Source organism: Sphaerodactylus townsendi, linkage group LG15 (assembly GCF_021028975.2).
Source record: "Sphaerodactylus townsendi isolate TG3544 linkage group LG15, MPM_Stown_v2.3, whole genome shotgun sequence".
NCBI lineage: Eukaryota > Metazoa > Chordata > Lepidosauria > Squamata > Sphaerodactylidae > Sphaerodactylus > Sphaerodactylus townsendi.
Window position 1 is genome coordinate 30,990,234 of NC_059439.1, and position 14,301 is coordinate 31,004,534.

General features: G+C 49.5%; 1 protein-coding gene across 2 annotated transcripts; it reads left to right on the top strand.

The window, feature by feature from the left end:
• Positions 1-1,094: 1,094 nt before the first annotated feature.
• Positions 1,095-14,079, top strand: LOC125445081 (leukosialin-like). 2 transcript variants are annotated; one of them, XM_048517918.1, is made up of 3 exons: positions 1,107-1,162; positions 2,354-2,505; positions 12,625-14,079. In XM_048517918.1, exon 3 carries the CDS (start codon positions 12,672-12,674, stop codon positions 13,962-13,964), a length of 1,293 nt encoding a protein of 430 aa, XP_048373875.1. In that variant the 5' UTR covers positions 1,107-1,162; positions 2,354-2,505; positions 12,625-12,671; the 3' UTR covers positions 13,965-14,079. The 2 variants fall into 2 exon arrangements, with proteins under 2 accessions (XP_048373873.1, XP_048373875.1); XM_048517916.1 differs by lacking the exon at positions 2,354-2,505 and having other exon boundaries at positions 1,095-1,162.
• The last annotated feature ends 222 nt before the right edge of the window (positions 14,080-14,301 follow it).

The window sequence follows — 14,301 nt, forward strand, 5'->3', positions numbered from 1 at the left end:
ATTCCTTTCGTCATAAACTCTGGCCCTCAGACAAGCCGTGGTATGCCAAGCCTGTAACCCCCACCCCCTCCCCCATACACTGTTTACCTGGGGGATTGGACTAGCAGCAGTGAATTCATGGTGACCAGACTACAAACTCACAACAACATATATTCAGTGGTGGGATCCAAAAATTTTAGTAACAGGTTCCCACGGTGGTGGGATTCAAACTGTGGCGTAGCGCCAATGGGGTTGGGCGGGGCACGGCGGGGCGTGGCCAGGCATTCTGGGGGCGGGGCATTCCTGGGAGGGGGTGTGGCAAGGACACAACCGCTGCACCGGTCCTTGGGTGGGAAACTAATGCACGCAGGCGCAGGCTGCCACGCACGCCGGTGCACCTCCTGCTAGACGGCTTCAAGTTCTGCGCGCTACTGCTGAGAGGAGGGGCGTCACTAAGGCAAAAATCACGTGGCAAAATCACCAATTAGTAACCCCTTCTTGGCACACACAAATAATTAGTAACCTACTCTCGGGAACCTGTGAGAACCTGCTGGATCCCACCTCTGCATATATTCAGGTATTATGCCACATGTGGCCCCTGATAAGAAGAAAAAGAGTTTTAATTTATACCCCACCTTTCTCTCCTGTAAGGAGACTCAAGGTGACTTACAAGCTCCTTTCCCTTCCTCTCCCCACAACAGACACCTTGTGAGGTAGGTGGGGCTGAGAGAGTTCCGAAGAACTGTGACTAGCCCAAGGTCACCAAGCGGGAATGTAGGAGTGCAGAAACGCATCTGGTTCACCAGACAAGCCTGTACCATTCAGGTGGAGAAGTGGGGAATCAAACCCGGTTCTCCGGATTAGAATCCACCTGCTCTTAACGCTGGCTCTCAGAAAGGTACCCTCTCTTCTCTGCTCTCTATGATCCTATAGGTCCTGCTCGGGCAGCACTCAAAAGCTTCGTGCAAATGCAAAGACATCTAGCCACAAACGAAACCGGCGAGGGTGTGTGCAGGCAGATGGTTAAGAAGACCTAAAGCAGTCTCTTTCTGATAAGAACACGCAAGAGGAGATAAGTGCTTGGTGCTTTTACTACTTTACTGCTGGCTTTTAGTTTTGCTGCCAGAGAGCATGGAAGGACACGGCTGCTCCCCACACAACCAGGAAACAAGACCATTGCATGGTATGATGAAATAATTTCCCCACACAAACTTGATAGATCCCTCTGCGAGCCTCCGCCCCTCCCACCATTAGGCTTATATGGGGTTGGGAACTTTGGTTTTCATCGTAATGTGTTTGCACTCCCAGGATATCGAAGAGATAGAAAAAGTGCAGAGAAGGGCAACGTGGATGATTGAAGGATTGGAGCACCTTCCTTATGAGGAGAGGCTGCAGCGTTTGGGACTCTTTAGTTTGGAGAGGAGACGTCTGAGGGGGGATATGATCAGAAGTCATAAAATTATGCATGATTAGAAAATGTTGACAGAGATAGAGATTTTCTCTCTTTCTCACAGTACTAGAACCAGGGGGCATACGTTGAAAATGCTGGGGGGAAGAATTAGGACTAATAAAAGGAAACACTTCTTCACACAACATGTGATTGGTGTTTGGAATATCCTGCCACAGAAGGTGGTGATGGCCACTCACCTGGATAGCTTTAAAAGGGGCTTGGACAGATTTATGGAGGAGAAGTCGATCTATGGCTACCAATCTTGATCCTCCTTGATCTGAGATAGCAAATGCCTTAGCAGACCAGGTGCTCAGGAGCAGCAGCAGCAGCAGGCCATTGCTTTCACATCCTGCACGTGAGCTCCCAAAGGCACCTGGTGGGACACTGCGAGTAGCAGAGAGCTGGACTAGATGGACTCTGGTCTGATCCAGCAGGCTTCTCTGTCCTTATCTTCTTTGTACTGGGCAATGCTTCACCTGTTGAATTTCTGCCTGCTGGGCAGGTATGAAAGGGATGGAACTAAATAATGGCAGCCTTGCTTTCTTCGGTGGTTGTCCCTTCTTCTGTGGTAGAACTCCTCCCTAATCTCAGATGCAAGGGGAGGGAGGGAGCTATTTGTACTTACATACAGAGGAACAATTGTCCTCTGCACAAGCCCAGAGAAACTCCCTCTTATTCTTACACACATCCCAGGGCTAATGGCAGTCACTGAAAAATAAGTTCTGGGGTCAGACCTTGGCAACCTTCGGCTCAAATGGTGCCTGCATCCCCACCTGGATTTGGACTTGAGGACTGAGACCTCCACCCAGTATCAGAACGGGCGGATTTGAGGATGTTGCCAATGCCACAAGCCACTTCCTTTTAAACATAACCGTTGTTTCTTTCCCCTTTCTCACTATTTCTCCACTGCTGCCACCCTCTTAGTATTATTCACTCCTTCCTGCCTGGCCAAACAAAAGTTGCGGGTGGGTGCAGGGAGGAGAAGGCCACGCCGAGGCGCCACGGATCGCAACGCAAGAAGCTCGCCTCAAAGGCGGAGATTTGGTCCACCTGGGTTGAAGCTGTCCTGGGAAAAGGTAAAAGGAAGGGGGCATTTGGGGTGGGAATAACTTATCGGCCTGTAAATCAAACTGAGGAACTTTCTGAGGAAAAAGGGGTCTGGGGTGGTCAAACCTGAGGTAAACTGAGAAGGATATTTGCAGAACTGGGGAAATGAGGAATTATAAAGGGCAGGAATAGCAGCTGGGTTGGGGCAGGGTTTTTTTTTATGAGTCACACATTATCCACGGACATCCTACTTTTCCCCCAGCAAGGCACTAAGGGCTTTTAGCAGGTGTGTGACAGGCAGAAATTCAACAGGTATAACATACCTCATTGCTACACCTCTGTTGTCATGGAAAACTTGCACGTGCTGTATTTCTGGGCAGACTAAAGTGTTTCATGCAGACTAAAGTGCCATCAACTACCATTTTTTCTTTCCAGTTCCAACATACTCCCTTTAGCCTTGTTATACAGAAGATCACAAAATCCCGTTTTCAGATAGAGTTTTCCCTTGCAGCCAATACGAGTTAGAATCACCCGCGTTCTGTGATATTGCCCTTTTCATTCTAGCATCCATGTTAAATTTATTGATCCGTTGCTTGGTGATAGGGAACGCTATTCGGATCACTTCAAGACATGACTAACTGAACCAGTTGCCAAGTTTCCACAGAAAGTAATTAGATACCGTGAATGGAATGTAGCAGATCTCAACAGTTGATTTTGAAATCTATTGTTCGCTGTGTTCTATTTGGGTTACTGCATATTAACGTTTCTCTCTTTTAATGCCAACAAAAGCATTATTGCGTGTATTGTCGAAGGCTTTCACGGCCGGAATCACTGGGGTGCTGTGTGGTTTCCGGGCTGTCTGGCCGTGTTCTAGCAGCATTCTCTCCTGACGTTTCGCCTGCATCTGTGGCTGGCATCTTCAGAGGATCTGATGATTATTGTGTGTGTTTGTGTGTGTGAATGTGAGTGAGTGAGTGCTGTCAAGTTGTAGCCAACGTCTGGAGACCCCCTATGGGGTTTTCACGGCAAGAAACATTCCAGAAGTGGTTTGCCATTTATCTGCCTTAGTACAGCAACCCCGAACTTCCTTGGTGGTTTCCAATCCACATACTAACCACAGCTGACCCTGCTTAGTTTCATCTGGAAAGGCTGGCACATACAGGACAGGACAGGACAGGACATTTGTTTTGTCAGAATCCCTGAATTTTTCTTTTTAAGGAGGACTTTAAAGAGGAAAAACACAGGCAGAAATTGCACCGAACTAGCCTGCAGCCGCAGATTCTTGAGTCTGTTCTACCCAATCCCTTTGCTTTTGAGCAGGAACAATCTTATATCAATTTCACCCATGCACAAAAGTGGAAGGTTCAAAGCAACATTTTCTTTAACAGGAGATAGTCATGCTCCCCCCCCCCCATCCCACAAACCTACATGCACATAAAGACCATGTGCTGCCAGACAGACGCTGTGTTTCATTTTTGTGTGTCATCATTTCCAACCCACAAAAAAACTAGCGAAAGTGTTTCCCTCCTACAGTTCCCCACCCCACCTCTGCCACTGCGGAAATCCCTCAGGACGGCTTCAGTGTTTCCCTCCTACAGTTCCCCACCCCACCTCTGCCACTGCGGAAATCCCTCAGGACGGCTTCAGTGTTTCCCTCCTACAGTTCCCCACCTCTGCCACTGCGGAAATCCCTCAGGATGGCTTCAGTGTTTCCCTCCTACAGTTTCCCACCCCACCTCTGCCACTGCGGAAATCCCTCTCTTGGGGCGGCCTAGTGTTCCCTCTACAGTTCCCCACCCACCTCTGCCACTGGAAATCCCTCAGGGCGGCTGTGTTTTCCCCTCCTACAGTTCCCCACCCCACCTCTCTGCCACTGCAGGGAAATCCCTCAGGACGGCTTCAGTGTTTCCCTCCTACAGTTCCCCACCCCACCTCAGCCACTGCGGAAATCCCTCAGGACGGCTTCAGTGTTTCCCTCCTACAGTTCCCCACCCCACCACGGCCACTGCGGAAATCCCTCAGGACGGCTTCAGTGTTTCCCTCCTACAGTTTCCCACCCCACCTCTGCCACTGCGGAAATCCCTCAGGACGGCTTCAGTGTTTCCCTCCTACAGTTCCCCACCCCACCTCTGCCACTGCGGAAATCCCTCAGGACGGCTTCAGTGTTTCCCTCCTACAGTTCCCCACCCCACCTCTGCCACTGCGGAAATCCCTCAGGACGGCTTCAGAACTGACACAGAAGCATTGCCAAACTCTGCACAAGTGACTTGCACATTCACTGCGAGCATTTCCTGTGTCACCTCCAAAGGAGGAACTTGCGCATGTCCCCCACGCTGAGGTACAGGAGTTCTCATTTCTGACTTCGCACGAAAAGCTCAAGCCAAGCCGTGTGGGTCTCTTGTGGGTTGTCTTCTGAGGGCGCTTCTACAAACCCGTCCAGACTTAGTCTGCTCTGTGCCCGTCCCTGAAACTGCAGTTTTCAGCTCCTTGCGGGTTGGAAATGAGGATGCACCAAAAGAAGAAGAAGCGCGATGACTTCATCGCAGTTCATGGTCTTTGTGCGCAGGATGTGGGTGGGAGAGGAGCATAGCTGTCATCCAGGATGGAAAATGTTGCCGTTGACCACAAGGCAATCTGAGGCGGGGAAGGTTCTACGTGACGTCAAGAAAACTGGCCAAAGTTGATCTGAAAAATCTGCTGGGAAACAGTCCCAACTAGCTGGGAACGCATCTTTTCTTGGCAGGACGTCTGACAGCTTTCATTCCCTTTTAAAAAATGTTTATGTCAAGTGACAAGCTAGCAGGACACTTCTTAGCGGCTGAGAATGAAGCAAAGCTACTTCTTGCTTCCAGAAATGGATTGTAGGCTTGGGACCTGATAGCAGCCCCATCTTGGGAGATATGCTGATGTAAAAGGAAAAGTTTCCCCTTCAGTCCGACCCTGGGAATACCACTGCGAGCAGTGATTTTATAGGCAAGCCGTTTTTGTGGGGTAGTTTGTCATTGCTTCCCCGGCTATTCTTTACCCCCTAGCTATGAGCTACGTACTCATTTACCGACTAAGAATGGATGGATGGCTGAGTTGACCGTGAGCCAGCTGCCAGGATATCTGACCCACAGGGGGCTTGAACTGTGTGAGTGGCAGTGGCTGTGTAAATAAGTATAATGCATGGAAAAGAAAAGCCCCCCCCCCCCCCGAGCAATTGGAGGATGAAGTTTCTGGATAGCCCCAGACTAGCTTGATCTTGTGAGAGGTCAGAAGCTAAAAGGGTCAGCCTTGGTTAGAACGGGGAAGGACAACCTCCAAAGAGACACCATCTCTAAACATCTCTTGCCTTGAAAACCCTACAGCAGGGGGTCCTGAGTGGGTTCTCCAGATGTTTACCGAGGATCTCACGAAACCCCATCAGCCCCTGTCAGCATGGCCAAGTGGTAGGGCTCATGGGAATTGTAGTCTCTGAACATCTGGAGGGCCATAGTTTGAAGACCCATGCCCTACAGCAGTGGTGGCGAACCTATGGCACGGGTGCCAGAGGTGGCACTCAGAGCCCTCTCTGTGGGCACGCGCAAACAGAGTCCCCCCCCCCACTCACACACACATATCTAGGCTGGCTTGGACCGCTGGGTTCTATTAGCATTAAACCTAAGACCTAGTTTTGGGAAAGCAGTGTAGGTAACCCTGTTAAGCGCTGTTAAACCCCACTGATTTTCATGCGAAGAACTAAAGTGCAATCCTTTACCTGGGAGTAAGCTCGGTTGCTGGCAATGGGGCTTGCTTCTGAGTAAACCCTCCAAGGGTTGTGGTTTCATCCGTTGGAAGAGTTGCACGGTTGCTTCAAAGCAAAGCCACCGACTACCACCAAGCTTACTCCCGAGTAATGCACGCCTCGGAGCCAACCATTTTTTTCTAAACTAAAACCTCAGTATTCAGGTTAAATTGCCATGTTAGCACTTTGTGATAAATAAGTGGGTTTTGGGTTGTAATTTGGGCACTCGGTCTCAAAAAGGTTCGCTATCACTGCCCTACAGGGTCGTCATAAGTCGACACCACCAAAAAGTAAAAAAAAGCTGAAATGGGTCCCTTTGGTGGTATGCAGGCAAAGAGCCCCTTCCGCATGTGCAGAATAACGCACTTTCAATCCACTTCCAATGCACTTTGCAGCTGGATTTTATTGTGCAGAATAGCAAAATCCAGTTGCAAACCATTGTGAGAGCAGATTGAAAGTGTGTTATTCTGCGGAAGGGGCTGAAGAGTTGCACACGGGGATAGGTGGTGAGTGGCATTTTCAGCATTTCAGCTACCACGTCGTCCCTGCCGCTGTCCACATCCTCCACAAAGTCATTCGTTTCTTACTGGCGATAATGAAAGTTACAGGTGTGATTCTGCTGGTCAGGGCAATTCTGTCTCCATCAAACGGACCTGGCATGAGAAGTTAAAGTGGCCAAGGAGTAAGCTGAATTCGGCGAGCCAGCCTGGAGAGTGGGCTCAGTTATTACCTCTTCCCACGCAAGTAGGGCTACCAACCTCCAAGTCAGGTCAAGCAGTGGCGTAGGAGGTTAAGAGCTCGTGTATCTAATCTGGAGGAACCCGGTTTGATTCCCCGCTCTGCCACCTGAGCTGTGGAGGCTTATCTAGGGAATTCAGTTCAGCCTGTACACTCCCACACACGTCAGCTGGGTGACCTTGGGCTAGTCACAGCTTCTTGGAGCTCTCTCAGCCCCACCTACCTCACAGGGTGTTCGTTGTGAGGCGGGAAGGGCAAGGAGATTGTAAGCCCCTTTGAGTCTCCTGCAGGAGAGAAAGGGGGTATAAATCCAAACTACTCCTCCTCCTCTTCTTCTTCTTCTTCTTCTTCTTCTTCTTCTTCTTCTTCTTCTTCTTCTTCTTCTTCTTCTTCTTCTTCTTCTTCTTCTTCTTCTTCTTCTTCTTCTTCTTCTTCTTCTTCTTCAAGTGTCTCCCCAGAATTACAACTAATTTCCAGACGGCAGAGAGCCGTTTCCCTGGAGAAAATGGATGCTTTGGAGTGCAATTGATGACATCACATCTTGCACAACTTCTTCCCCACTCCAAACTCTGCCCTCCCCTAACTCCACTCACAAATTGCCAGGAATTTCCCAGCTGGCAATTCTACCCCCAGTACTGGCAGCAGCGTGAAAGGGGGATGTGGGTGAGCTAACACCATTGATTGCTGTTGCTTCTGAAGGGTCCGAGCCAAGCATTTCCTGGATAATTAGCAGAGTGGCAGACATTCAGCGATTCGTGGTCCTCTTGGATACCTGTGGCAAGGGAGCAGCCTATCAGAAACTCTCCCTATGAATTAAATGGTGGGACCTCCTTGCCCTTCAATCATCTGGGCAGCTTAAATGGTAAAAGGTCTGGAATCCATGCCCTACAAGGAGAGACTTAGGGAGCTGGGGATGTTTGGTGAAGAGAAGGTTAAGAGGTGACGTGACAGCCATGTTTAGATATTTAGTGAGGGAGCAAGCTTGTTTTCTGCTGCTCCAGAGACTAGGACCAGGAGGAATGGGTTTAAGGCAGTGATAGCGAACCTTTTCGAGACAGAATGCCCAAATTGCAACCCCAAACCCACTTATTTATCACAAAGTGCAATTTAACCTGAATACTGAGGTTTTCGTTTAGAAAAAAACGGTTGGCTCCAAGGCGTGCGTTACTCGGGAGTAAGCTTGGTGGTAGTCAGTGGCTTTGCTTTGAAGCAACTGCGCAACTCTTCCAATGGGTGAATCACGACCCTATTAGGATTTACTCAGAAGCAAGCCCCATTGCCAGCAACCGAACTTACTCCCAGGTAAAGGATCACGCTTTAGTTCTTTGCATGAAAATCAGTGGGGTTTAACAGCGCTTAACAGGGTTGCCTACACTGCTTCCCCAAAAGTAGGTCTTAGGTTTAATACTAATAATCGAGTCCAGCAGCCCAGGCCAGCCTAGCTGTGTGTGTGTGTGTGGGGGGACTCTGCGTGTGCCCACAGAGAGGGCTCTGAGTGCCACCTCTGGCACCCATTCCATAGGTTCGCCGCCATTAGTGAAGAAAAAGAGATTCCACCTAAACAGCAGGAAAAACATCCTGACAGTAAGGGCTGTTCGACAGTGGAATGCACTGCCTCGGAGGGTGGTGGAGTCTCCTTCTTTGGAGGTTTTTAAAGAGAGGCTGGATGGTCATCTTTCAGGAGTGCTTTGATTATGTGTTCCTGCATGGCAGGGGGTTGGACTTGATGGCCCTTTGGGGTCCCTTCCAACTCTATGATTCTGTGATTCTATGATGCCCCGGTCTATGCTGATTGGCTGTTAGTTACCAAGATTCTTACAAAGAAAAAACATGGAGGTAGATTCCAGGGATCAAACCTTGTGATGCCAAGCATGGGCACAATACCACTGAACTCCAGGCTCTTCAGCTTGGGATGTTAACCTCCGGGGTGGGGTGGGGGGGCTGGAGTTCTCCCACAATTACAACGGAACTCTACATGGTACAGTTCTGTTTCCATGCAGGAAGTGGAAGTTTCCGAGCTCTCATCCTCCCCAAACTTCACCCTTCCCAGGTTTCATCTGAAATCTCCGGGAGTTCTCCAGTCCTGAATCGGCACGATTAGCCCTCTCTCGTAAAACCTGTAGGCTGAGAAAAACAGAAATATGGAAAATGGGGGTTTAATGGGGATTTAGTAATCTATTTATATTGGAATTTAATTGTTTAGCTTTGATTGTGTTTAGTTGTATCATGATTTAACTTTGTTGTACAACGCCCAGAGCCCTTCGGGGATAGAGGCATTGAAATGAAAATAAGAAATGAAAGGGGTAAGAGAGTGGCAAGTAAAGTGTAAGTGCGGCAAACAGTAAAGGTAAGTGCAAGTGCGGCAGGTGGCACACCGCGACACGAAAATAATGCATTTTCAAACCACTTTCACAACTGTTTTACTTGCCATTCTGCACAGTTTAAGCAGCATTGAAAGAGTAAGTTTGAAAGTAGAAGTAGGAAGCGGAATAAGCCTAGAAGGTGCAGAGTGCGGCAAAGTAAGTAAGTAAGTGATAAGGCCACTTCGCGACACCGCATAAAATGAAAATGCATTTTCGACCACTTACGGCTGTTTTACCAAATTGGGTTTGCCATTCTGCACAACTGAGGAAGCATTGAGAAGCGTTTGAAGGGTTTATTCATAGATGGGAATGGGGCTTCAAGTAATGAAAATAAAGAAGTAAAAAAAGTAAGTAGAGATAAAAGTAAAGAGTAAATGGTAGGGCGCTTCGCTTTTACACTAAAATAATGCATTTTCAAACCACTTTCACAACTGTTTGCAAGTGGATTTTGCCATTCCGCACAGCTTCAAAGAGCATTGAAAGCAGTTTGAAAGTGCATTATTCTGCATGTGCGGAATGAGCCTAAGTAAGTAAGTAAGTAAGTAAGTAAGTAAGTAAGTAAGTAAGTAAGTAAGTAAGTAAGTAAGTAAATAAATAAATAAATAAATAAATAAAATGTTGCTATCATGATATATTCAGATCACCCTGTTTCCCCTAATATAAGACATCCCCGAAAAATAAGACATAGTAGAGGTTTTGCTAGGAGAGTGCTTTTGAGAGCCATATAAGGGCATCCCCACAGAAAGTAAAGGCGGCTGGCAAAGGATTTTTTGTTTTGGAAGCTTGCTCAAAACAGAACACCGAAAAATAAAGAATATACACAGAAAATAAGACATAGTAGCATCTTTGGGGCCAGGTAATATAGAACACTGACTTCAACATGTTCAGGAAGCTTGACGGTAAAAACCAAAAGAGGAAGTCTGGAAAGCTGAACAACATAGGAAGTGTTCCCCCGCTCCGGCGGCCCAAAATAACGGCCGGTCCCACCCCTTCCCTTTTGCTATCCTGCTTGCCCCAAAATCTGTTAGTCCCTCCTCACTTGGTTTCCCTCGTTTTTTGGCCCGTTTCAGTTCCTTTTGTGATGATTCAGTTTAATTGAAAGGCATGATGTGGGGAAGCTACTGCAGATAAAAATATTGGCTGTGGGAAGTGAGAAGTAGGCCTGTCTGGCAGCTGAGCCCCCGCCCTTGCTTTTATTTGAGGCCCTGGTTGAGAGAGTTGGAAGACATGTGTTTGTTGCTCCACTCTGGATGCCAGGGCACAGTTGTTGGCACATCCAGGGACAAACATTGAGCAGAAGCAACGTCAGGAGAGAAGAGGAAAATATGCTGCTGAGAACAGGCCCATCCATGCAGGGAAACCTGGCACTCCCAACACTGGTGCTCCTCAGGCCAGGCAGAGGTTGGATCCCAGCCGGGTTTCCTGCAGGGTTCCTGAGTAGGTTACCTCAGTGTTGTGTGTGCCCTGAGAGGGTTACCCCTGTGGGTGATTTTGCCAGTGGGTGCCTGGGTGGAGTCCCCTCTCTCAGCAGCAGCGGCGCAGAACTGGCTCAGTCTAGCAGGAGGTGCACTGGTGTGTGGCAGCCTGTGCCTCGTGCGTTGGTTTCCCACCCAGGGACACGATCCAAGATGCTGCAGCCTTGCCACTGCCTTACCCGGGAATGCCCCACCTTGAGAATGGCAACCCACTGCCCCATGGTCGTGCCTTGCCTTGGCAGTGAGAGCCACCCATGGTTGGAATCCCACCACCATGAGAACATAGCACTAGAAATTTTGGATCCCGCACAGGATCCCCTTTGTATCCATAGCCCCAGTTGGGAGCCACTGGCTTAGAAACCATGGAAATCATGCCAACCTATCAGATTCATGAGTGTGCTCCTCTCCACCCACCTATCAGGGTTTACACACACAGTTGCAAGGTTTCACACCTGCAGCTTGGGAAGGCAGAAGGAGACAACTGGCACATACCCTGATCATCATTCATGGGGCCTTGTTCTCTCTCCTTTGAAACTTCGATATGTTGCAGCCATAGACAATGAGAATCAACCCTGGTGCCACATACCCAGGCTAGGGAGGGGTGGCATTGGGCTGACGAAACTCCATCACTCGCTTCAGCCTTGAGATGGTCAACTCCCAAGCATCTGGCTCATCGCCCCGTGCTCTCACACTCCATGGGAATCAGGGAGGGGGGATTTATGGTGGGAACTCTGAAGGTATAAAGGCAAATGTGTTCTCATAGATTGGCGGAATTGCGTGGGTGAAACCCAGGGCACTGAGGTTACTGCTATCAATAGCCATTTGGGTTAAGCCAGGAGTTCCAAAGTCCGCGCCATTGACGCAGTCTTAAGACCTGGCAGTCATGCTGGTTAAATGGCGTCTCCATGTTCAGAAGCAACAACGGGGAAAGCTTTGCCCTCTGAGCCCTAGCTTGTGGATCTCCCAGAGCCGTGGTGGCAAACCTTTGGCACTCCAGATGTTATGGACTACAATTCCCATCAGCCCCTGCCAGCATGGCCAATTGGCTATGTCATGGGTCTTCAAACTATGGCCCTCCAGATGTTCATAGACTACAATTCCCATGAGCCCTACCACTTGGCCATGCTGACAGGGGCTGATAGGAATTGGGGTCTTCAAACTATGGCCCTCCAGATGTTCATAGACTACAATTCCCATGAGCCCTACCACTTGGCCATGCTGACAGGGGCTGATAGGAATTGTAGTCCATGAACATCTGGAGGGCCATAGTTTGAAGACCCCTGGGCTATGCTGGCAAAGGCTGATGGGAATTGTAGTCCATGAGCATCTGGCGTGCCAAAGGTTCGTACCACTGTCCCAGAGCATCTGGTTGGCCATTGCGGGAACTGGACACTGGAATTGATGGATCACTGGTCTGATCCAGCAGGGCTCTTCTTATGTTCTAGATCAGGGGTCTGCAACCTGGGACTCTCCAGATGTTCATGGACTACAATTCCCATCATCTCCTGCCAGCATGGCAGCATGTACCTTCCCCTTTTGCATAGCATGGAGCACGGTCAATTGGCCATGCTGGCAGGGGCTGATGGGATTTGTAGTCCATGAACATCTGGAGAGTCGCAGGTTGCAGACCACTGTTCTAGATCGAGGTCACCTTGTGCCCAGATGAGTTTGCTGCAATATGAACCCTGTTTCGTTTAAGTGGGTTGTTTCTTTCCCAGATTTGGGGTGTGATGTGGTGTACTCCTATTTCTCTGCAATGTTTTTCTCCAGAAATGTATTTCACAACTGCCAACGTTTTGTTCTCAGGTCACTACTGGGCTTTGCTCCTGTCTAAGAGAGCGCGGGACTCCACCATGAAAACGTCAAGATCTCCTCTCTGGCAAATACCTGGTTCCAGTATGTTCTTTGGCCTCCTCATTATTTTTGCCAGTGGCACCCTTGGACAAGAGAGTTCTCCCAACCCCAGCAAAGAGCCAGCCATTTCTGTATCTACTGCCTTGGGGGATTTGATTTCCCCTATGCCATCGACTGTCCCAACTCCTTCCGCTGAATTACCCGTTACGAAGGTGCCAACAAAGGATACAGGAAGTGATGTCTCTTCGAAGGCACCCCCTGTTTCCAAACTGTTGGTCGCCACAGTCAGTAACAAGGAGACAACTTCAATAAGGACTCTGTCTCTTGAACAGCACTCTACAACTCACCATTTGGAAGGAGAGCCCATCACAGAACGAAAGGAGATGGCAACATTAAAACAGACCAAACCGACTGACAGCACCACAGATAACCGTACATCTGCTTATGCAGAAGCAACCACAACCGTTGCAGCTACAACCAAAGCGGTGGGAAAATCCCCTACAACCGTTGGAGAGTTGACGTCCTCCAACATAACAGGAACGTCTGGCAGGAGTACCTACTTGCTACCAAGAGGTAGGAAGGGAGATAAAGAAAAGAGTACCACGCCAGGACAACGTGTACATGTTCCCACAACACGTGATCCCAACATCAAGAGGCCAGAAACCCTGTTCACAACTGGGACATCTACCGTTCGAACACCAGAAGCTGATACAGGGGTGACGGACAGCCCTTCAAAGGGGCCCAGAAGAGTCACGGTGACGCCTACTGTTGGTGGACGAGTCTCTGATCCTGTTGCTACCAAAAGCCCTTCAAAGGCCACCGGAGGAGTGGTGGCGGCCATAATCCTCAGCGTCCTGTTGCTCCTGATTATCCTAGTCGCTCTCGTATGCTGCTGGCGGAGGCATCGCTCGGGTTCGACCAGCTTCAAGACCGCAGCGTGGGCAGGGCAAGCAGCAATGCTGGACGACTCCGCGTTGGATAAAGAGCTCGAGCAAGGAGCGGTGACGGCAGGGGACGGGGACGCAAGGCGTGCGACCCTCACCACTTTCTTTGGCAAGCGTCAGTCCAGGGTGCCTTCTGTAGCCATGGAAGAAGTTGTTGAGAAAGGGGCTGGTGATGTGGAAGAAGCCCAGCGCCTGATGGGTGAAGATGCTAGCAGGGTCTCGTGTCTGGAAGGGCCTGGGGAAGCAAATGGTAAACTTCCCGAGTCCAGCGTGCAATGCGCTCAAGAGACCGAGTTCCCCCCACCACCAGCTGACCAGGAGCAGACTCCTCCTACACAACTGGAATAGGACACGCCCACTTCCTAGGCTCCTCCCACTAGTGAACGCTTTCACTGCCTACATTTCTTCTACTAGATTTGAGACGCTCCTTCTAATCCTCATTTTACTGCAGTCTCTATCGGTAGCTGGGGAGGGGGTGGGAGGGGCATAGGTGAGCTTGCTGTGGACTTTCCAGGACACATTGGAAGCAGGGGGTGGGTGAGATCTTTGACTGGCTTGCTAGTCCAGATCTGGAGTAGGGGGTGGGTGTGTGCCTGGCCAGGCCACAATGGGCTCACCTAACCGGATTGGGAGCAGGGTGGATGGGTACGGGTTTGCCAGACCAGATCAAAAGCGGGAAATGGAC